General features: G+C 44.6%; 2 protein-coding genes across 4 annotated transcripts in view; one reads left to right on the top strand and one right to left on the bottom strand.

The window, feature by feature from the left end:
• CRYBG1 (crystallin beta-gamma domain containing 1) overlaps window positions 1-19,895 on the top strand; it is a 48,490-nt gene extending 28,595 nt beyond the window's left edge. Inside the window, exons 12-20 of one of the 2 annotated variants that reach the window (XM_088023908.1) lie at window positions 3,215-3,341; window positions 3,546-3,578; window positions 4,507-4,619; window positions 6,150-6,279; window positions 8,905-9,044; window positions 10,741-10,864; window positions 11,275-11,433; window positions 13,055-13,217; window positions 18,669-19,895. In XM_088023908.1, the coding sequence (XP_087880034.1) occupies window positions 3,215-3,341; window positions 3,546-3,578; window positions 4,507-4,619; window positions 6,150-6,279; window positions 8,905-9,044; window positions 10,741-10,864; window positions 11,275-11,433; window positions 13,055-13,217; window positions 18,669-18,712 (1,033 nt within the window). In that variant the 3' untranslated portion in view covers window positions 18,713-19,895. Of the gene's footprint in view, window positions 1-3,214; window positions 3,342-3,545; window positions 3,579-4,506; window positions 4,620-6,149; window positions 6,280-8,904; window positions 9,045-10,740; window positions 10,865-11,274; window positions 11,434-13,054; window positions 13,218-15,794; window positions 17,289-18,668 lie in introns of those variants that run through there. The other variant, XM_028104141.2, reaches the window with a different exon arrangement.
• The window catches only part of RTN4IP1 (reticulon 4 interacting protein 1), a 47,113-nt gene continuing 38,129 nt past the window's right edge, over window positions 15,053-24,036 (bottom strand). For both annotated transcript variants that reach the window (XM_088023909.1, XM_028104145.2), the window contains one exon: window positions 15,053-18,722. In XM_088023909.1, coding sequence (XP_087880035.1) covers window positions 18,615-18,722 — 108 coding nt within the window. In that variant the 3' untranslated portion in view covers window positions 15,053-18,614. The remainder of the gene's footprint in view (window positions 18,723-24,036) is intronic.

The following is a 24,036-nucleotide window of genomic DNA, read 5'->3' as shown; positions in this document are numbered from 1 at the left end:
GGAAATATTTCTAGAGTCCAGCTAAAAAAATTAAAGTGCCATCGTTTTAATTTCTTTTTCCTTTTCTCTTCCACGGAAGGGCCAGTTTGCCTGGCCCCCGTGAGTTCTGAGCAGTGGCTCCACCAGGCTGGGACCTGCCAGTACTCGTACTTGCTCTCTCCCTACCACCCTCTCCAACCTTAGAAACAGGCAAGTGTTGATTCACGTGTACAGAATATGTTGAAACAAGGACAGTGAGGAATTTTCTTCTCATGGGTCTCAAGTGTAAGTTATAGATATACCGGAGAATCTCAGATCTGAGTTTTGGGGTTTTATTTTTACCCTCATATTCATGGGTGATTCATCTGGGGCTGCATCTCAGAAGGAAAACGACCCTACTCTCAATTCAAGTAACATCTTAATAAGTGGTTTGTTTGCTTCAACCTCCATGAATTAGATAGGTTAATGTGGTGGTGGGTGTTTCCTTACAAGTGATTTATTTTAGTTTTATAGGGAAATAGAGTATTCTCACTTGTTTTATTAAAAAAAAAAAAAAAGTGCCAGGTAAAGCTTCCTGCAGTGCTCACTCAGTTGCCTCCTCTCCCGTGGTCCGTCTCTCCCCATTCACAGCCTTTTTCCCTCCAAACCTTGAAGTCAATCAAGCAAAAAGGCCTTTTAACCTGCTCTCTTTTAACTTGTTACAGATGCAGAGCCCGCCAGGAATACTTTTTTTGTGAAACGGCTTTACCTCTTTTTCTTTATTTCTTCTTCTTTCTTCTTCTTCCTCCTCCCCCTCCTCCTCCCCCTCCTCCCCTTCCTTCTTCTTTCTTCTTCTTGTCCGGTTTTTGTAAAGTAGATATTCTTGCTATGCAGATGTTCCTCCCCAGATGTTCCTCCCCACATAAATTCCATGCTCTCCCTTGGCTGTCACCTTTCTTCATAAGCCCAAGGCTGCACACTGCAGCTCCCAGGCGCTGTATAAGCTCACGCAACGTCAGCACTGGGATCCTGGGCAACCCCCTTTCCTATGAATGAAAATAGGATCTTTCACAAAGGTTAAGTGACCCCTTCAAAGTTACCTGGAAGTTAATGTCATGACCATAGCTGGGACTAGGTCTCCTAATTCCTGACCTCACAATGTTAAAGAACAGGCTCTAAAAATAGCTGATGAGGTTCTGAAGTGAGGGGGCAGCCTTTCATGCAGTAGACTGGCTGGGCTTCCAGACGGCCAGAAGTGAGCGTGCAGGATGCTCGCTGTCCTGAGCTACTTGACACTGGAGATTTCTGCCGTGGTCGTCTTTTCCTTGATTGCTCTTCATTTCCTAATGACTGCCTTTGGGTTTTTGTCTAAAGTCAAGCCCTTCTGACAGTAAAATCATAATCTGTTCTAGCTATAAAGTGTGCAGACTGTTTTAAGTATGGCTTAATGGAAGAGTAAATGAAAGGAGACTTTTGACAGGGCACGTGGCAGCTCAGGTCATGATGCAGCGTGGGGAGCCTTGGGAGACCCAGTGGGGGCTCAGCCGTCCTTGGCCACCAACTAATCAATTGTGTCACCCTGGACAAGTCATTTCCCATTCAGGACAAACATCAACAAATAATTCCATGTGCTGCTTCTCAGCCATCTGTAAATTCAAGGGCAAGGATCATTGTTTCCATCCTTGCACGCCTACTGCCCTCTAGTTCCTGACACACGATAAATGACCAATCGATGTTTGTTGAAAGAATCAATGAATTAACTTTTCTGTGTCTTTAGCTTTTCCTTTCTGTAAAATGGGAAAACCTGTAGCTCCCTAGATTGAATGTAGTCATAGATGTGAAAGCATTTTGGAAAGTTTTGAGTATATATACAGGCATTTAGGTATTATTCCTTTCAGCCGCAAGTCGATCAGGAGGAGACGCTGAGTTATCAGTTGAATATAACAGAACTGAAAAGCTTTCAAAGACTGACATTGGCTAGGAAGTATCATCAGTAAGTTGGTTTTGTTGATTATCCTCTGAGTGTAGATCATTTGAAAGGTGACAAAAGAAAACATCCCAGAAGAGATTTTAGTATTTCTGAGTGTTTGTGCAATGTTGCTTACTCTACATAGTCATGTCATGTCGGAAATCCTGTTCCAAATAAAATTTTAATTACTTGGCTGTATTTTTTGTTTGGTTGGTTTTTAGTGGTAAATTTGGAGCAATTTTTTATTATACCAATGGACATAGATCCATTAAGGATATGGAGAATTTTGTTTTACAATCAACTTGGTCAAAATCCTAACTATTTGCATAAGAAACAAAACTTATAACCCAAATAATTCTTGAACTGTTGTGATGACCTTGCAAAAAGGAGAGCAGTATATTTATAAAGATGCCCAGCTCTTGAAATTTGACCGATGTGTTATACATCAAGATGATTACATAGAACGTCAAGGTAGCACAATTATTAATCATCCTTATTGTTTCAAATAATATTTAAATTCCAGGGCAGTTCACTACTTCCCTGGGTTTGAATTTCCTGCACACAGCGTGAGAGTTCTTATCTCTCTGTGTATATCTGCCAACCTGAAGAATGTGTTTTTCACCCAAGGAGTAAAATTACTGTTATTTGTAAAAGAGGTATCATACTTCTGTTCTGCCTCTGACCCTTTCCTCCCTTCCAGCCTTATCCCCTCCCCCATTCACAATGTCTCCTTTTCTCCAGTAATGCCCAATATCTTACAGTTTCCCAATACACCCGAGTCTGTCACATCTCTGCACCTTAGTACATGCTGTTCTCCCCAGCTGTATTTTTTTTAAAGCATTTCTTCTGTCAACTTTTTTTTCACTGTGGTTTGTTGTATAATAGAGACATAGTTTCTTGTAATCTTTCTGGAAAAATATCGTTGATAACAAAAAGAACTCTTGCTTGCTTACTAAGAGAACTTTACAGGTACTCTTGGAAGTCCAGATTGTTTCCTTAAAATAGAATTAGAAAGAAATACAAATATCCCCATTGGAGCTTTCTCAGGGAATAGGATTTGATAAGTGAGAACACCAAAAGGTTCAGGTAAAGATAGTCTTTCACTTGTGACTTTGATTTGTCATACAGACAAATCTCCCAAAAGACTGAGAATCAGAAAAATCAAGATTACTGATTATTAAAACAAATGGGAGTTTCTTATGATACATATTTACCTAAGTGAGTTTGATAGTTTTATTATACATGTAAACTATGAATTATAACAAGTCAGTGTTTTTGTTTCTTTAGATGGGTAGCCTATGAGAATCCTGACTTCACAGGAGAACAATATATACTGGATAAAGGCTTCTATACCAGTTTTGAGGACTGGGGAGGCAAAAATTATAAGATCTCTTCTGTTCAACCCATATGTTTGGTAAGGAGTTATACTTTTATATGAGAATATTTAACTGACTTCTGGATTTCCTTAATGTGTACTTCCAGTTCATGAGATACGTAACACTACAAAAACTATTCTGAGATTATTTTTAACAGTAATTGCTAATGATCTGGAAGAAATAACTTTTTCGAGATGTCTGCTCTACTCATTTCCTTCTCTCTTCCCTTTAAAAACTTTTAGGATTCGTTCACTGGCCCAAGGAAACGAAATCAGGTAACTTAAAAAATAATCTATTTTTTATAATTAGGGGCTTCCACTGAAAAGCTGATCTTATGTGTAAAATGTGAAACATTTGGGACATTTTGTTTTACCCAGTTTTATAACTGAAAGCTTAATTGTATCTTAAAATTAGATTTAGGTTTCCTTTATAAATGCTTGATAGCACATACCCACATCTAAATATTTCTTATAAAATGCTCTTATTATATAAAGTTGAATTTGATATCATTGTACTGGATCAATTTACATTAACACACTAAAATTCATATCTCAAACAATACATATAGTTATGATAAACAGTAAAATGAATTTTCGTATTTGCTGCGTCTGCATTAGACAAACATTTTATATGGTCTATTTTATATGGTCTCTCATTCAAGCCTTTGAATGCTGACTGTCTGCATCAACTGAAGTGTCACCTTGGTTATTTAGGCTTTTTAATGGAAGTGTTCAGAGTTCAGACAGCCCTAATTACAGAGGCGAAAACACCACTGTAGCCTCCTTTATGGCACACACACAGGATTCTAATAAGTCAGCAAGTATCTTCCATTGAGAGGGAGGAAAACTATACTATGTTTCCAAAATATAGTTTCTTGTAAATGTTAGAACTGATGAACAATTACTTTTGGCCACAATAAAGCTTTAAAATGCCTCACAGCTTGTTGCAACACGGTGTTCTATAGAAACCGGCCTCTATTGTTGGATTGTCCTTTGATGTCTCTGAATTAAATAAGCATGAATGGGGCAGCCAAAGTATTTCTAATTGGTCATTAATGTAGAAGTAGAAAATTAAAGGATTTATAAAATTCATAGCAGTTTATTGTAACAAGAGTTAATAGGTCATATTTGCATCATTTCAAAGGCTGAAGGAGTTAATGTTTTAGGAAAATAATTCAACGTATTTCTGTTTACTTTTTCAAAGATTCGGTTGTTTTCGGAACCACAGCTTCAAGGTCGCAGTCAAGGTTTTGAAGAAACAACAAGTCAAATTGATGATTCGTTTTCTACCAAGTCTTGCAGAGTTTTAGGAGGCAGGTAAGTCAAACGGGGAACTGGCAGGGCCTGATTGCTGGAAGAGGTTAGAACTCACGTATCAGCAAGTGCTCAGTGACCCCCTGGTGCCTGGTGTTCTGCGAAATCACCAAATACTACAAGCCCATCTTGGTACGACACTGTACCTCGAAGCATCTGAGCGCTGGACATCAGAGCACATGGGATCACCACGTCGCTGTACGATGTGATTCGGACCAGCTTCTCTGCTCTCTAGCCTGTCCTGTCACCCGCAGCAGGACCCTAGATAATCTCTAAGGTGCCTCCCAAGGCACATTTTATTTTTATAGGTAGATCAGCGTAAGATAGGCATTTTGCATGTCAGGAAGCGCATGGCTGGAGTGGGGCTGGTCTGTATGGGATCAGGGAGCACACTGCCCTAGAGCTGGGGAGAGAGAAGGTGGGATCAGGTCGTGAAGGCTCCCCCGAGCGTATGAGTTTAGATGGATGCCATAAAAACACAAGAAGGGAAAGGCAATGAGCTCAAAATGCCATGCTAAAAACAGTTTTACAAAAAAAGCTTTCGAAGGAGGGGAGCCCAAAGTCACGGAACGTTGGTCCAGAAACCCTTGGAGCCACCTGTGCAGCTGATGAAGAATTACATCTAATAATAACAATAATCATAATGGTGCCTTTAGTCATATAGTTCTCTATGGTCTCAACAGCATGATTTTATCATTTAGCCTTGTGCAGGGGAGGCTGCACTGGCTTTGCATTCGAGCGCACAGATTTACAGTCAAATCCCACAGCGCATCAGCACACACCTCCGTCTCTGTCCCGGTTCCCCGTTACCCCCTGCCCTGCTGCACTTAGTAGGACCAGATATGTACTTTTGTTGTCCACTTCTCGTCTGTCTCCGCTCACTGGAGTGTGAACTTCACCATATCAGGGACTTCGTTTTGTCCTCGCTTCTGTCCCCAGCAACGGAAAAGCACCTGACACACAATTAGCCCTCAGTAAGCATTTGTTAGATGAAAAGAATGAACAAAAAACTCACCTCTTCTGGGGAAGCTGGTAAATCACCACATTACTAATAATGCTGAGGCCCACAGGGGCTAAATGACTTGTCTAAGTCACTGTGGTATTTTGACTCATGGCCCAGTGTGGAGGTGCTGGAAATGAGGATAAAGGAGAGAAATTCGGGGAGGAAACCCCCAGACCCAGGCAGTTGTCTAGCTGTGCCGGCTGCAGGATTATTCAGACAGGGCTCAGGGGCTGGAGAATGGTGGCTCCCATGAGAGGAGCAAGGAATACTGGAAGGGGCACAGGGAAAAACATGAATGTTTTGATGGAGAAAAAAAAATTTTTTTCCCAAATGCAAACGAACAGCTGACTTCTTATGAATATTAATTTGCAACAAGATGGAAAGCAGTAAGTAGGTCTAGGTGTTTTTGAAGAAAGAACAGATAGCCATACACATTGTGCTTTAGAGCAGGCTACCCCTCAAAATCAGACTTCTTGAATAGGAATATCCAAATTACATATTGTACATGTATGTGGTTTTTCCTGTTGTAGCTGGGTTGCATATGATGGAGAAAATTTCTCTGGTAATCAGTACGTGTTGGAAGAAGGCCACTATCCTTGTCTCTCTGCAATGGGATGCCTGCCTGGAGCAACTTTCAAGTCTCTTCGTTTTATAGATGTTGTAAGTATGTCAGTGTGAATACAATGTGACAGAGATGTGGGGCTCACGTAGCTGATGGAGACCAGCAGGTAGGCTTCCTCAGGACTTAAGTCAGAGGCAGAGAAAACAGTTGCCGTAGAACTTTCCATCCTGTAACTTTTTGGTCTCTTTTTAGATCTTTTTAAGATTTTCTTTATTTGAGGGAGAGTGAGAGAAGGAGAGGGAGAAGCAGACTCCCCGCTGAGTAGAGAGCCCAATGCGGAACTCGATCCCAGGACCCTGGGATCATGACCTGAGCCAAAGGCAGACGCTTAACCGACTGAGCCACCCAGGCGCCCCTCTTTTTAGATCTGGTTTGGTTTGCTGTTTCCTCAGACTCCAGGTGTAGAGTGTTGAGTCAGCTGTGGTACAGCAGTCATCAGGGGTTAGTTCAAGGCGCCTTTCCTGTCTTGTTTTTTTCCATTGCATACCTGATCCCTATTTCTATTCCTCTCTCCTTTACAGGCACCCATTCTAATGTGTTTGGGATACAGCTTGGATATTATGTTTTTTTAAAAATCTACATATTGATTGGCTTTTAGTTTATATATGGTATGATGCCATAGTTCTCATCATTGTAAACAACCCAATACATTAAAAAAATTTTAAGAGCTCTCCATTATGCTGAACGTACACCCAGTTCTTTGATTCTAATTGGTGCAAGTATTCATCACCATACTTTACTTAATCCTCACACACACACACACACACACACATACATATCCCTATTGACTTGTGTGAGAGTCTCCTAGGGGTGTGTATTTAAAAAGTGCATTTGCTGGATTTCACATGCACGAATATGCAGTTTCTCTAAGTATGGCCAAATTCCACTACTTGAGATCCTTGCCAGCAGAGCATGTGGGTTCCTGTTTTCTACATCATTGCCATTGCTGGGTATTCTCTCACTTTTGTCAGTTTGAAGAAACTGGGCAGAAAGTATTATCTCGTTGTGATATGTTTCACTATTAGTGAGACCTGGTTCTCATACACTAATTAGTCATTTGGGTTTTCTGTTCAGTGAACTGCCTGTTTTACAGCCTTTGCCAAGCTCTTGTTTAGTTTCTTGTTATCTTTTGTTGTTACTGAGTTGCAGAAAGTCCTCGTGGTTTTTCAATCTGGCACTCTGTTGTTTTAGAGACTTGCAGTCACGTCTTCTCCTGGTTTATCACAGTATGTTGCTAGTTCAGATGATAGTGTCCCTTTCTGAACAGAAACGTTTAATTTTGATGTAGCCAAAGCGATATTCGGTAAAACAAAACATCAAGATAATGTTCAGATGTCCAAGTCTGGGTGTGTCTGTAGCTTTTTTGTAGCTGATCTCTCCTACAAAACTTTAAACATACGTCGCTGGTGACTTGCGTTTTAAAAGTAGCGAGAACATACATGAGGTGGCTTGATCTCCTCCCTGCCTGCCTGTTCAAATAACGGAAATGTTGACCTTTCTTGAGATGTGAAAATAGTAGCAGAGAAACACGGGATGAGGCATAAGATTCATTAGCTTATAAACAAAATATCTAAAACTTTAATATTTAACCTGCCTAGAATTCTAAAAGCTACCTCCAAATGTATACTTAAAAAACAACAAAACAAACCCACCCCAGTGGTCAGGTTTTCAGACACCTTCCTTCAACTAGCCCTTGGCACACATGCTCAGGCCACTTTTGGTACTCATGTCGTTTCCTTATATGTTTTATATAACCTCATTCCTGCACCATACAAACCACCTCTACAGCCTCATCTGCTCTGTTTACTGCTCCACAGAAATCTTTGTACACGTCAGGGCACATCCACATAAATGAGGCCGTAAGTTGCCACACCCTCACCACAAAACTTTAAGCAGGGAGGGGATTTTTGATGTATTATTTATGATCTTAGGATTATCATTAGAGCGTAGACTGGGGTCAGGAGGGTCTGTAATTTGAAAAACAAGCACGAGCTGCCAGCTTTTTATTTTCTGCACATCGGTGGACCTCTGTGCTCTGGTCCGGTTTGAAATGAACGAGGGCTCGAAAGTGGGGCTTGCACCTTGGTTTTTTGTTTTCTTTTTCTCTCTCCTTCTAACAATTATTCCTACAGGAAAGCTTGGGAGCATGAGTACACAGAATCTGTTGTCTTACTGACAATTAAAACAAAAAAGACATTTGAAAAATGCTTACAAGGGGAAGGCTCCTTGATTAGGTAATTACCACTGTTCCACTAGACCCCAGACCACCACCATCCTTAGACCCTTACCATTTACTTACGTACATGGCTCCCCAGCCCCTCCTTATCCCCAATAAGAAAATTGCAAAATTGAAAATAAATTACAAGTGTTGATTCAAATACCCCTTCCTTTGTGCCTAGGATATGTGTTCCCCCCCCGCCCCCCCGCTTTAAAACACCATTATATTTGCCTACCTTTCTATGCAGTAGAAAACCTTGCTGCCCCTCTGTCCTTCCTCTCTTTAGCTGTGGAGTACAGGAACACCCAGACCTCCAGGGAAAGAGACTTTAGGACAGGCTAAGCCTGGTCAGATCTTGTGATTTGTCCTTAACAAGATTATTTCTGTATGAGTTCAAATTATCATCAAAGCTGAGTAACAGAACACTATTTTTGTTCCTCAACAGGAATTTTCTGAACCAACAATTATTCTTTTTGAAAGAGAAGACTTCAAAGGAAAAAAGATTGAACTTAATGCAGAAGTAGTTAATCTCCGATCCCTAGGATTCAACACACAGATACGGTCTGTTCAGGTGATTGGTGGCATGTGAGTGAGTTACCTACTTTTTATTCAGTAAAATATTTGATTTTTAAAATTAGGTTTGATCCTATTTCTTTCTTGCGTAAGCTACCTTAAGCAAACTGAAACATAACCTGTTATCCCCTTATTTCCTGTAAGGGTTAATAATTATGCACCTTCATAGCACAGTTTTCCCACTGGGAAAAGCCATGTGTGAGGTAGTTTTCATCTCTTCATCCAGATTTTTAATTTACTTAAGAAACGGACTTTGTCTTTAGCTCCTCTCAAGTTCCTAGGGGAATCCTTTGCAAACCAGTGCTCAGTAAATATATTGATCACTTTTTTAGCAGGTAAGAAAGGGAGCTGATTTTTCTTATCCCTTTGAAAGGCCAAGTCCTTGGGCTTTGGAGTAAAGGTCAGGATTTTCCTTTACCTAGGAATGATTAGCAGATGCTGTGCACGATGATTAAAAATCAATGTGGAAAGATTTTTCTCAACTTTGAATAATTTTGAAATTAAGATACAGAAATGAAGGACTACCCATGTAGTAAGCATTTTTAAGAAATTATTTTTCTTTCCCTCCTAAAAACAATAGGCAGGCCTACAGTTATTAACAAAACAATTATGGATTACTATGGTGGTAGAATTATGGGTGATTCCCTCCCCCAAAAGGTTTTAATATTTTGTTTTTATGATAAAATGGCTAAGATGATAACATTTTAGAATTCCGGGATTAAAAGTAGAGAACATTCTTCATTGATGTCATGCATCAGCCAGAGAGGAAAGTTGCTGGGTTGCCTGCATGCCAGTGTGTACTAGAACCCATACTTTTTCAGGTGTGGGTAACAGCATCTTCGGGCAGAGAGACCAGAGTATCTTTAGCAGTTTTCTGGATTGAGGAAGATTACACTTGTTTTAAATAAACATTTATTGAGTTATTTTTATTTAACCCTTATATAATACATAGCATGTGTCACACACTAAGAACTTTACAAATAGTAACTATTTAAATAAAAGATTATTACAACTGGGGGCACCTGGGTGGCTCAGCCGTTAAGTGTCTGCCTTTGGCTCAAGTCATGATCCCAGGGTCCTGGGATCGAGCCCCGCGTCGGGCTCCCTGCTCAGCAGGAAGACTGCTTCTCCCTCTCCCACTCCCCCTGCTTGTGTTCTCTGTCAAATAAATAAAATCTTAAAAAAAAAAAAAAAGATTATTACAACTGGGGGCGCCTGGGTGGCTCAGTTGGTTAAGTGTCTGCCTTCAACTCAGGTCATGATCCCAGGGTCCTAGGATAGAGCCCCGCGTCGGGCTCCCTGCTTCTACCTCTCCCTATGCCTGCATCCCCTTTTGAGTGCTCTCTCTCAAATAAATAAAATCTTTAAAAAAAAAATTACAACTGAAAATGTTTTACAAAAGCCTCACAGGAAGTATGGGGCAGCCTTGTGGAAAGGACCATATTTCACGGCCTTATTGGAAGGAAAAACTTAACCTGTTTCTATTCAGGAATGGATCTTTTTGGCATAAATACTCAGGTACCAAGAATTTCCTACTTGTCAAGAAATGGGTGCTTTAAGTGTTTTAGATAAGGTAGTTTCCTTTTCTCCCCCCATGTATATTTAAGGTATAAAACTTGGTGTAAAAATGGGAAGCACTGTAAAAATAACAGTGGCCGACTGTCAAATGGATACTGCCACTTACTATGGTTTTCTCCTTTTTCCCCAGATGGGTTACTTATGAATATGGCAATTACAGGGGCCGGCAGTTCCTCCTGTCCCCAGCGGAGGTCCCGAATTGGTATGAGTTCAGTGGCTGTCGACAAATAGGTTCTCTACGACCTTTTGTTCAGGTATTTGTTTTCCCCTCTCCAGGTTTTCAGTACTCTTCTCTGAAATCTTTTTCATTTTTTGTAAATATAACTCAGCTTTTTAGTTTCAGTTTTAAGTATAAAATTGGTCTCTCCCCACCCCCTGAATTTTTGGATTTGGGCTCTGTTTCTGGTGCTTAGGGGTCGTGATGGCTTTCGGAAATGTTACCACACCAACATCCAGCCTGTGGGCTCTCCCCAGGCTCCCTGCCCCAGGCACTTGGAAATTTTGACAAACTCTCCTCCTTGAGAAGATCCTAAAGCCTCTGAGGGATATAGCAATGATCCCTATTCCAGCCTCACCTCTGATTCTGCCCCTGCTGTCAGTGCTTGTTCTGTGCCCCCAATAGTACTCCCTACATATGACTACTGCCGGCATCTTTGTCTTCCAGAAACGTATTTATTTCAGACTTCGAAACAAAGCAACGGGGTTATTCATGTCCACCAATGGAAACCTAGAGGATCTGAAGCTACTTAGAATACAGGTCATGGAAGATGTCGGTGCTGATGATCAGATCTGGATTTATCAAGAAGGATGCATCAAATGCAGGGTGAGCTTTTAGGATTAGATAAGGGTTTGTAATAGCCTCTTTCTTCAAGTAGATGCTATTTCACACTTCCTGGAGCACTTTCAGAACTAAATTAGAAGGTTTTCCATGAAAATATTTTTTAGCTGATAGAACCAATCTAGGAACTTAAAACGGGAGGTAAACCTAGCACTGATCCAGGATGGAATATTTACATCCATACCTGATTTTTATGTACTAATAGAAGGAAGTGTCTGTGTTATTTTCCCCCTTTTCTTTAATCTACTTATTATGGTTTATTTCAAGAAGCCCCAGCACTGTAAATGCAAATCATTCTTGGTTTATTTTGGAGGACCCTGCAGACTAGGGCGAAGACATATGACCCTGTGTACAACACAGTCCACTGCCTAATTGTCATACCTTGTAAAATGGAAAATGGTCTCCCTGTTGCATCACTCCTGCCATATAAGACATGGTAAAGCTGAATGTAGTGTAAGACTTCATTAGAGAAGCTCACGCTTCTGTTGTAGATAGTCTTTTTAACTCCTTCTTGATTTTATGGGCTTGACTATTTGCTCCAGATTTTTTTCTTAAACCTTGGTGCCCATGAGTCAGCGGAAGGCATACAGCCCTGCAGAAGGGAGCACAACCTATTAATTGGGTCTGTTGTGCTTGAGGGAGAATCATCCTTTCAGTAAGCGGAAGTACTGTTTAGACAGGCGTAGAAGAAATAGCATGAGAAGCGGAAGGGGCTGGACTGCAGAAGCATAAAAAAAGCCAACTTCTGTCTTTGAATTAAACACTTCAAGAAAACAGTGCCTTTCTGCAATTACTTCTAATAAACATTTTAGTAATGTTGACTGTGAATTCAGTAGGTCAATGAGAAACAGTGTCCCAGATTATCACTCTTTTTATCTACTATACACTTTTCATAAGCATTTTCTGTAGCAGGATGTGTTACGTGAACACATCACGTGATCATGTTACCACACCAACATCCAGCCTGTGGGCTCTCGTGAACATATGACTACACAGCTTATATATAGGGGGTAGATTCACTTCAGAAAAGGCCCCTTAAAATCTTTGCATTAATTCACACTCCACTGCATTTGTATTTTATCCTTTCTCTTTTTATAGTTGCATAGCATGCCTTTTTGGAACTTTCTATTAGACATTTCTCATGAAGGAAAGACAATAGAGTAGGTGGAATTTCAAGTTTTAAAATAATAAAACGCCTTTTAAGCTATTTCACTGTTACGACAGCCTTTCAAATTAGTGATGCAGTCACATTCCAGAAGAGTCAGGCTGAGCAGAGATGGTTAGGTCAGGGGAGATACAGCAATAGACCCCCGCCTCTGATCACGGTCATTTCGGAAAGGGAGAACTAATGTTCTAAGGTTTACCTGACTCACAAAGGGCAGAAATCTTACAACGGACAAGAATGGAGAACTTTCCAGCACTCGTGTCTCCTGAAATGAAGGTGTAAGTATTTGTTGCTTGATCCCAGTTCCTCTGGCTAAAGCCTCCTGTGGGGTAAATGAAGCGGACAACAAAGACAACTTTAAAAGTCAATTTGTGCCAAGAACTGGTCATGATCCTTGAACATGTCTCCATCTCTCAGCTGCCTTGTCTCTCCCATAAGCAGATAGCAGAAGACTGCTGCCTGACGATCGTGGGGAGCCTCGTGACCTCTGGCTCTAAACTGGGACTCGCCCTCGACCAGAACGCCGACAGTCAGTTCTGGAGCATGAAGCCAGACGGCAGGATCTACAGCAAGTTGAAACCGAATTTAGTTTTAGATGTCAAAGGTAAGAATCATTTATTTTCTCTGTTATGTCTCTACTTAACTAAAAATGTATTTTTCACTTGTGAAAATGCGCATACTCTTAATAGTAAGCGATCCCTTGCTGTGGACCAGCCACTGCGAACACTCCACATGCATTCTAGCTCACGGGCTCTTGCCAGCAACCCTAGCAGCCCTAGGTTACCCCCTCCTCCCCGGTCCCATTTTATAGCCGCAAGAGTAAGGCTCAGAGGGGTTGATCAGAGTCCTAGACCCGTAAGTGCTCAGGTGGAATCTGGACCTAGGCTGACTTCAAACCATTTATTTTATTACAATAGACTAAAAACCACAAAAGGCCCTGATCTCAGTGAGTATAGCTGAGGATTCTCATGCATGTGCATGTATCATCTTATTGAACTAGAGCTCCTTGGTCTAACAAGACAGAGTTTCAAAACCAAAGAAATGTGACTAAATTGGAAAATTGTTTTTTTTTTTAAGATTTTATTTATTTGACAGAAACACAGCCAGAGAGGGAACACAAGCAGAGAGAGTAGGAGAGGGAGAAGCAGGCTCCCCGCTGAGCAGGGAGCCGGATGTGGGGCTCGATCCCAGGACTCTGGGATCCCGACCTGAGCCGAAGGCAGACACTTAACGACTGAGCCACCCAGGCGCCCCAAAACATTGTTTTTTTTAAAAAAAAAAAAAAAAACATGGATTCATGTTTCTTACGTGATCAGTTTTCTGTGTCAAGGTTAGAGGTCCCTGTAATCCTTATGAGCTAGTCATACTGGGTACCAAAGTGGGGAGGGAAATACTACCTTGGCTTCAGAGTTTACAATGTAGAAGCTCCAAGCATACAGGACTTTTTCGCACTTGCTACACTGGCACTTGACGAGGAGTAAGGGTACCTGGCTTCAAGTCCTGACTGGCAAGAACTGTGGGACTCTAGAAGCTTCCTCCATAGGGCTTTGCTTTAAAGCTCCAAGGTCCCTTCCTAAAATGCATTCTAAGTACTTCCAATGCTTCCTGAGTAAGGACATGGTTTCTATAGGTTTATGAACTCTCAGTATAGACTAGGTAGGGGAACTGTACTAGTCACTGGCCTTGTTAAACTGAATTTCACTTTCTCAGAATGTGGGAGAATGATGCCACCTCGTGGACATGAGGGAGTAGGTGCAAGGGAAATACAAATCCCTCTCGGCTACACTTAATAGAGACTTCGGATTTTCCTCAGCTACAGCTGTTGAACCATCTGTTACCTGCTGACCTTGCCCCAAGATTTATCAGACCAAGGGGCTTTCTTGTAACTTACCTCCTGGTGTCTGGGGAGGGAGGCGTTTTTTTGGTAGAAGTCATGTATTATTTCAGACCCCGTACATTATGACAGCAATGGAAGCAGATTCCTCCTCGCTTTAAAAACATCAAAAGTTTGGGATGATCTCCATTCTCTCCAGAGGCAGAAGAATGAAATCAGATGATTTCTCAAGGACTTTCTAGTCTTCATGATTCTAATTAAGATTATGGTATCTTAACATTCTTTTTGTGTATACATCATAATCCTAAAGAATAAAGACAACACTGTAATCCTAATACACCCCCAAATCTCAATGGAGTAGAGTGTGTGTGTCTCAGTGGAGACAGTGGGATTTGCTGGTGGTGGTAACTTTTTTCCCATGACACACTTATAGGCTCAGGGCACCTTGCTCTGGTATTCTATCCTATACCTAGATGTGTAGAAGCTCTAGATCATCAGTGATGATAAACTGATTTCTTATAAATGCTTAAAAAAATAAGAACATTTAATTCTTCTTGGCTTGAGGATGCAGCAGGATTTCAATACCAGTCACACTGCCTCATATCTAGAGGAACAGATTTTTATTTCGATGGAGTCCCTGTGATATAACCTTGGTGCAGAGGCTTATGCTAAGAAAGGATAAGGTATTTGAAACCGTTATTTATTCCACACTGAAAAAAAAAAATCAGGTAACACTTTGATGCTTCTCCATCAAAAGAAGACGCCATGTTTTTTTAGCACCCATGTATCTAAATGTCTAGTAGGCACCCTTGGAAAATATTTTTACATTCTGGTGAAAGTTTAAATTATGCTAATTTTAAAAGTACAGTTAAACTCAGGATCAAGTGCTGTGAATTTTTATATACCAAGTGCATTCCCAGGAGTGGGTGTGCTGCCCAGTCCACGTATCTGGGTGTCTTTCAAACCTCCCCTTTGCCCTAATACAGCCATTTGTCATTGTTCATGCAAAACCTGTTCCAGATGCCAACTCTTCCACTACTTTCCACGATCACTGAATATATTTCACAATCGCTCTGTTCCTTTTCCCTTCTTTAGATTCTTCCACCTCCCCACTCCTCGCCCCCTAATTTCAGACACCTAAAGAGTGAGTGCTTCCTAGCTTTTAAGTCTTGAGGAGGAAAAGGAGCCCTGGGAGGAAAGGACATCCTGTATGGAGCTGTTGGTGCCCAAAGGATGGGATTTGAACACAACCGAGAGCTGATTCATCCTCTCAGCCCAGGCCTTTCCTCTCTGCTTTGCCTCCTACAGGCACATTTCCTTTTATTATTTTCCTTTTCTTTCTTTCAGGGGGAACACAGTATGACCAAAATCACATTATCCTCAACACCGTCAGCAAAGAGAAGTTAACACAAGTGTGGGAAGCCATGGTCCTGTAAACCTGAAGAACGCAGGAGGAATGCTCCTGGAGGTCTTCCAGCTGCTTAAAAACAAAAATGGACAGAGCCCCGAGTAAAGGGGACCTGCTCCTTCTGCAGGACTATGGTCTCCTCTTTTCAAAAGACTATAATAGTTTTAAACCAACCATTTGTCCTTCTTTCATTTCCTGCCTTCCTTTCAGTAGCTGCTTAACAGGTTGCCTCATTAGCAGCTTTTGGGTGTTAAAAAAAAAAAAAAACGTATCAAGACTATGGACATTTTAAATTATTTCCAAAGATAGTGACAGGAGAGAACAGGAACAGACTTCGAGTAGACTTTGTGGGCCTACCAATGCCTTACACTTTACAGGGATGGATAAAAGCTCAAGGGTTAGCATCTGAGAAGAAATAATATATCAGGCCAATAATTTTGGTTCTTCGGTTTTCTGGGATCGTTAATTATGCTCTATAGTAAAGTGGGGAAAGGCTTACTGAATCAGACATTTTAAGGAACCAAATAAACAAAATACTTTGTTAGTATTGAACATTAGTAAGTGTACAGGATTTCACGTCACGTCCGCTAACACGAGCAGGATCTGGATGATTTTAACCCACTTGTGGGCGGCCCTGAAATGTCACGAACGAGTGTTTCTTAACGCTTTTCTTGCAGATGCCAGACCTAGTTTATCAGTCCATCCTCCCTCCTCTACTATTCGTTCTGAAGCAATGGCCTATGAGCCTTTGCTAAGCTCAGGCCTGTCCCCTCAGGTGCCGCCCTCCTACCCAGCCGCACTGGCGTGAGGCCTGCCCGGAGCCGCCTCTGGTCTCCGGACCACGGCCCCCGGGGCCACACGGACTCGGGCGGCAGACATGAGAGATGGGGCAGGCAGTGGGGGATGACGGGCAATTCTCCAGGGTGTGAAGGAAAGGAGGCCTGGAGCGATGCTTGTTCAAATGGTAGGACTCGGGAGGCCCTAAAATGCAGCGTTTTGGTGAAAAAGGTTAAGAGTTTAACTGCTGACAATATACTGGCTCACACGGTGCTATCCAACCAGTGCCTTCTGCTAGACCTTCTTTGCATATACTCTTCCTCTTTTTGTCCTTATTTCATTATCCTTAATAGTGGTGCTGTAATTCCAGGAAGAACAAATCTTGTTTCCTTTTCATCTGTTGCAGTGTTTTTCCAATGCTAAAATGTGGTCTCCTCTCTGGAGTCTTGGGTAGGCAGTTGTGGTCAGGAGCTTAGCTTCAGTTTTAAAGTAACGTCTGCACATGTCCCACAGCTGCCAACAGGTCTGTCCTGTTCTGAGATGTATAGCTGGGACTTGAGGCCTTTGTGCAGATCACTAGTGTGCGGGGGTCAGACTTTCTGCAATCGCCGGTGTTGAATTTCTCTCCTGAATAAACTTGTTTCTGGTTAACTGTACGGATGAGGGCTGAGCGCGTCCTTGCCGTGGCCGTTACGACACGTCACAGCGAGGCAGCCGGCTGACGGATGAGCAAGAGGCAGGTTTCAGGGCTTTCCAGACTCAGTGGTGAAAGGGCCCGCTCCACTTTCCAAGAGAGGCCCTGCGGGTAAGTGAGGTCCTCCCTCAAGAGTTCTGCCCCCTCACTGTACCACGTGGGAGCCCACCAGGAAAAGAGCGGAGACTGTTCAGACGGAAGTCAAGAGTGGCTGGGACTGCCGAGAATAACGTTCTCTCTCCCGAAATATTTGTACTGGTGAGACCAGCAATTCCAGAGAAGCTCTCATCTAACACATTACCAAATGAGTGTCTGACAGGAAGAAGCCGAGTAGCACGTTACTAAACAAGTCTACGTCCAAAGCTAAAAGCCAGTAGCTGAGGTGAGGTAATGAGGAAAACACCAGGAAAGAAACACTTACCTTGAGTGAAGGTCCCAGACAGATTCAAAAACTGCAGTGGGCTTACTGGTGAGATAACTAAGTGCAGGCATTTAAGGTGAGACACTGGAGAAGGGTTGCCATTTCCACGGAAAAGTCCTCAGAGAAGCACGTTTCGATTGCTGAAAGAGGCCTAGCCCTTATGCAAAATGTAAGGGTTTTAAAAAGTTAGAAACTTGAGCGTCCCCTTTCATTGTCTTGAGTCAACAACCAAATCACCAGCCAGATTTTGTATGTGACCCTAAGGAGAGGTTGAGAACTCTGAGGGTGGTTAGGACCACAGCAGAGCAGAGGAAACCATGCCCAGCTGGAATCATCCAGGAGCACTGTTTGCAAGAAGGAAGTAGCTTGAAGGAAGCTCTTCACGCTGCCATCCAGCCACATGCCACAAGTTTTAGCAGCTCACAGGAATAGAGTCTGAGCTACTGGAACAGAAGAGGACACAACAACGGGAAAATCTGGCATGAACAAACAGCCTGAAAAAAGCTCTGCAGTCTCCCCTGTGCAATTTCTAGAGCAGGCCAAGCGCGACGATTTGCATGGCCTGTCTTACTTGTGTGTCCCCTCGGCTTGGCTCAGAGGACCTCTCGGCAAACAGGAAGGCAGGGGTGTCGGGCAGGGTACCAGACAGCTCTCTGGGTGGGGTGACGTGCAGACGGTGGGGGTGGGGGGCTATAAAATGAATCTGTGCTCAGTTCAGAAGACAAATTACTGGCAAAAAGGTGTCTGTTTTTCCACACTTGGATCATGGAACTTATCATCTAATCTGGAAAGCAACGGTTACAAAAACGTCCGGGCCGAGAGGCCCTCACCAAATAAGACAGCCAACAATCACCACACAGTGTTTATTTAAATGACATTAATCACGGTCTTTCCTCTCGCATGTCCTCTTTCTACCTTCAGGAAGGCTTCTGGAACTTGAGAGAAAGGAAACGTTTTTTCAATAACTGGCTGAATCTGTAAAACACGAGAAGAAATTGACTGGTGAGGAGGAAAGATGCAGGTTTTCAAGGCGGATCCGTTCCCTCCAGGCCAGCCTCGGGGTTCTGTCGTGTACATGGAGGGGAGGTGCTGACCGCCACCCTGCGCCTCTGCGCCCGCTCCCGTCTCTGCTCCCGCCTCACTGCACGCCGGTGAGGCGGCCCATCCGACCGGCCGTGGCTCGAGTCTGTCTTCCGTGCTGCTCACGTCACTCTCCTGCGCACAGCCCCTCCACAGCTCCCAGGCCAGGCAGTCCAACCTTGGTCCTCATGCCGACACTGCGCTTTACCAAAACGGCCCACTTACCACTGCCTGAACGTGCCGTGTGTGCCGCTCTGCCAACCACCACCCTTCCAGGCCAGTTCTCACACTACCCTGCCTGAGCTCTCTCGGGACCGCTAGGGACCTGGCTGGCCCTCTGCACAGACGGCCTGCTCCAGCGGCACACACGTCTCAGCCACCCCGTCGTGTACGGTAAACACCAAAGGGGGCATCCCGAGGCTTTGCCGGATGGACCTCTGTGCCCCACCCCACCCCCATAGGCAGTGGACAGACTAAGGACAGATTCTTTTTTAGAGTTTGAGTACCTGTGGTCCAGGCCACCTCTTTTGGCCCACCCCCCAACACTCAGCATAACCTGGGCACAGAGGACGGGAACTTAACAGAGGTCACTTGGGTGAAAAATAGTAAGATAACTAGGAAGAAAAAGTCTTATGTGGGCTCTCTGGGTTTCAGGAGAACCTGTCCCAGGGGGAAGCTGTCCTGGGAGGGTTTGCTAACCAGCCGAGCAGCTGGTTAGAATTTAACATGACAGCCACCTCGGCCAGCTCATAAATGCTGGAATGCTGTGGTTCTTGTTCCTGCATCATCAGTGCTGCCTTTTGAACGTAGGTCCCAGTTAGCAGCACCCTCTCTCCCGATGGAAAAATCCAACTGAACTCCTCCTTTTCAAAACTACAGGTGGGGCGCCTGGGTGGCTCAGTTGGTTAAGCGACTGCCTTCGGCTCAGGTCATGATCCTGGAGTCCCGGGATCGAGTCCCATATCGGGCTCCCTGCTCAGCGGGGAGTCTGCTTCTCCCTCTGACCCTCTTCCCTCTTGTGCTCTGTCTCTCATTCTCTCTCTCTCAAATAAATAAAAAATCTTAAAAAAAAAAAGTCTTCAAAACTACAGGTGAACATCTAACTGCCCCCTGGGTATTTCAGTGGCCTGCCTCCCACAGCTCCACGGATAGGGAGAAGTTGTCAGAAGGCCTAAGCCCATGCCTACATTTCACGACTCTTCTCCTTTCACTAGAGACAGATGTGTTCTTGGGCGGTTCAGAGGCCCCCGGTGTACCCTCCTCTTGTGTGAATTTCACAGCCCCATCACCAGAAGAGCGTCTCCGACTCCAAAAGTTCCCTTCTCCAGAGAGTTCAAAATTCTCTACCCACAAATCCTGGTAAGCTCCAAGGAAAAGTAACAGCCAGCACGCACTGTCCTATGTGCCAGGCCCTCTCCTGAGTGCTCGATATACTTCACCTCATTTCATCCCTGGGAGCGAGGTACTATTACTACTTCCATTTACAGAAAAGGAAATCAAGACCCCGAGTTAAAGAAGTGGCCCAATTTCACACAACCGCTCAGTGGTAAGGCAGGACCCAGTCTGGTACCAGAGTGTGCTCTCCCCGCTCCCTGCAAGTCTGTCAGGCTGCTCTCTACATCCAATCCCAAGATCTAAAGAGGAGGAAAGGTAGCCAAGGCTTGTAATGATTTCTCGCACTGTGCATCTCGGCTGGCCTGCCCTGTGCTGAGACCATAGCAGCTGAGGACCCAGTCTCCAGGCCCTGTGTCCAGGCCCCCAAGACAGCAGGTGTGGCCCCCACTCCCATCTGCACCTGCAGACGACATCACTGATTAGTAACCACGGTCCTCCCCCCACAACCCCCAGCAAGCTAAGCATGTCCTTGGAATCTTCTTCCACACGGCAGCCACTATGAACAGATCTGAGCTGACTTGTCAAATGAAACCTATCTGCCTTCTCTGGTAAATAAAAATGGAATGCACTAAAGTTGTTTCCTGCACGTCCCACAGGAAACTTCCTGAACCCACCACTCTCTTGAAAGCCCCTGGGGCATTGCTTTTTGGATGCTAATTACCTAAAAAGGAATCACCTGAATGCATGCTTCAAAAAAATGCAGAGTCCTCAGTCTCTACTTAGAACCACCGAATCAGAATCTCTAGGCACTGGGGTGGAGACCACGCATGTTCAGGAAGCCTTCCAAGTGGGTTTACTGCACACTGCCGGGGGAATCACTGCGGCCCTTGCCTTAATCTTAGGGTCCCTGACTTGTAGCAGACACATATTCGTTCATCCCGCAAGGACTGACCAGCTGTCTGCCTTCTAAGTGCTGGGCACTGACCCCAGAGCAGATACACACCACAGGCCCCGGGATGGGGGTGCGGGGGGGGGGGGGGGGCAGTAAACCAAGGAAAGAAAGGAGTCAATCACATCTACTTCTCACTGAGCTCTGAACACAGGTAACAAAAGTACCCCAGCCCCGGTGTTACCAGAGGGTCAGGGAGGGGGAGCCGGGAAGCCACAGGCCCCTCTCGAGAATGAGCTACCCAGGCTCGCCCAGCTATGTCCACGCTACAACTCTGACCGGAGCCACGGATCCCGAGCTGATGACACAGCCGGCCTGCGGTGACCGCACACTTTAATCTGGCTGGTCAGGCCTATTGTGGCGGATAACCCCAGAGGGCTGACTGGGCCAGAATGAGTCATTCAGCTCTTCCCAGAAGTGACAATGAAAAAAAAGGCTTTCGATTAACAAGCAGGCAGATGCCACTGCTGGCTGAATAGGTGACAGCAAATGGAGATTAACTGGATAATGAAGCAGAGCCTCACACGGGGCCTAGAATGCTTGTTTGTTACGGACGAAGAGAGCAGAGTGAAAATCCGGCGAGGGGAGAGAAAGGCTGCTCACAGTGAGGTGGGCACATTTATGTGATGACACTGCTCGAGGCCAGCGGGCACAGGGAGCCCCGGTATAAAGAGGGCGGGCTCTGCACGGCACCGGCACTCGTTCCCGTCTGGGACCCAATTCGGGCTCTCCTGGCGGTGCCTCACCTGCGTAGACAAAGGCCGTGTAACGTCAGGCCCCAGGGCTTGGCGCCTGCTGCCCGACATCCCTTTTGTGAGGACACAGGGACCATGGGCACGACTTCCCTGGGCAGCCGCGGGGCAAGGGAAGAGAAGCCCTCCACGGGAGAGCTGACGGAGGGAGCACACCAGCCTTGCAGGCAGAACAGTAGGCAGAGAGGTTCTCCCTCAAGCCCCACGTGCCGGTGTGAAGGACACAACGGCAGAGCTTCACAGGGCCCTCCGCACCTGCGCGAGCCGCCCAAGCGCGAGTGGCTAAGCGCTCGGTGCTCCGCGCAGGGTGAGAGCTTCTAGCAGAACAGCCGGAGCTAGGGGCCGGGACGCCCGACTGCACTGCTGCGGGGTGGGGGTGCAGTCTGGGACGGAAGCGCGGGTCACGGTCTGTCCCCCTCTTCCCTAGACCCTCTACCTCTGCCCCTCCCAGGGACCCAGGGCCAGGGCGGCAGGGACGCAGCTGCGGCACTACCTCTGGGACAGACAGGCCCCCGACCTCTGAGACAGGGGCAGTATTCCCAGGCACAAGGGGGCTTCGACTAAGGAGCTAGGAAGAAGACAAAGGGAAGAAGTGGGCTTTGCTTTGATTTGCTATTTCTGGAACTTTCTGGCCCCAGAAAATTCAAAGCTGGAAGAGGTGGTAAGAAGGGGTGGGGGAAGGGTAATGGAGGCTACACTCCAAGGGAGGAAATGTACCCATTCTGGAAGGCATCCGGGACTTGTCCCTAAGCACCCCCTGAAAAAGGCACTCCTTCCAGCCAGAAAGTGAGAGGAGAAACTCGGCCTACCTTTCCCCACAGACCCAAGCAGCTGGCAAGATAGGCTCCTCTCGGAGTCCTAGGCCTTCCAACCCTGATCATCACATCCTCGCTATGGAGGAAAAAAAGCCAGTTGCAAAGAAGGAGCTCAAAGTTTTAAAACGTAATTCATTGCTAAAGGCAGGTCCCAGATCTCAAGAAGGGCCTGGGAAACTGCCTGCCTCAGAACTTACACGTTTCTCTAAAGCTGCAGAGTCCGGTATGGTGACCTCTAGTTGCATGTGGACATTTCCATTAATCAAAGGTAAACAAAATGGAAAATTCAGTCCCTCAGTTGGACTAGCCACATTTCACGTGTTCAATTGCCACATGTGGCCACTGGCTACCATACTGGGCAGTGTAGACAGAGAACACTTCAAGTACTGCACAAAGTTCTAGTGGACATCACTGCTCAGAAGGTAACTCAGCGTAGCCAACCCATCTTTCCCCTACTAGGCAAAGCCCATGGGCCCTCAGTAAATGTTTTAAATTAAATTCAAAAAAGTTACATAGGAACTATTCTGATGCTGGCTAAAATAAACAAAGAAACTGAGGTCATCTCTATCATCACTCAACCAAGAAGCTTGGCTGGTCACCTAGGATCTGCACACAAATCTGTGAATGTTAAGAACATGACATCAAAGGACTTTCATAATTACATAAAGAATATATGTGTACAGATAAACATACCTGAAAAGAGGAAAGGGTAGAAGGAAAAATCTCTCCCATACTTGAACCCCAGCCACCTAGTTCTCCTCCAGGACAACCAATATTTCAAGTTTTTTTCATCTTTTGAGATACTTTATGCATTGTGGGAGGCAGAAGAATGGCTCCTAGAGATGTCCACACTCTAATCCCCCAAACCTGTGAAGATGGTAATTTACAGAGCAAAAAGGGCTTCACAGACATTATTAAGTTCAGGATCTTGAGACGGGCAGGGTTATCGGGATGGGCCCAATGTAATCCCAAGGGTCATTAGAAGAGGGAGGCGGGACAGTTAGTTGGAGGGAGATAGGATGATGGCAGCTGAGGTCAAAGCGATTCAAGACTGAACCAAGAAATACAGGTGGTCTCTGGAAGCTGGGGAAGGCCAGGGAACAGGTTCTCCCCTACAGCCCGCCCCCAGAAGCAGCACAGGCCTGCTGACCATTTTAGACTTCTGGCCTCCAGAACCAGAAGATACTAAGTTTGTGTGGTTTCAAGCCACACTTATGGCAATTTGTTACAGAACCAATAGGAAACGAATACATGCATATACAAGCAAATATGCACATGTACTTTCCCTCGAAGCATAGTCATTCTTATCAGTAGCTGACTATAGTCTAAAAAATCTGCCTTCCCACCTCCTCTCAGGC

This window comes from Eumetopias jubatus, unplaced genomic scaffold, assembly GCF_037043125.1.
Source record: "Eumetopias jubatus isolate StellerSeaLion01/CBP00866 unplaced genomic scaffold, mEumJub1_p1.0 scaffold_6, whole genome shotgun sequence".
Classification (NCBI taxonomy): Eukaryota; Metazoa; Chordata; class Mammalia; order Carnivora; family Otariidae; genus Eumetopias; species Eumetopias jubatus.
This window is presented reverse-complemented; position numbering and strand designations above follow the sequence as displayed.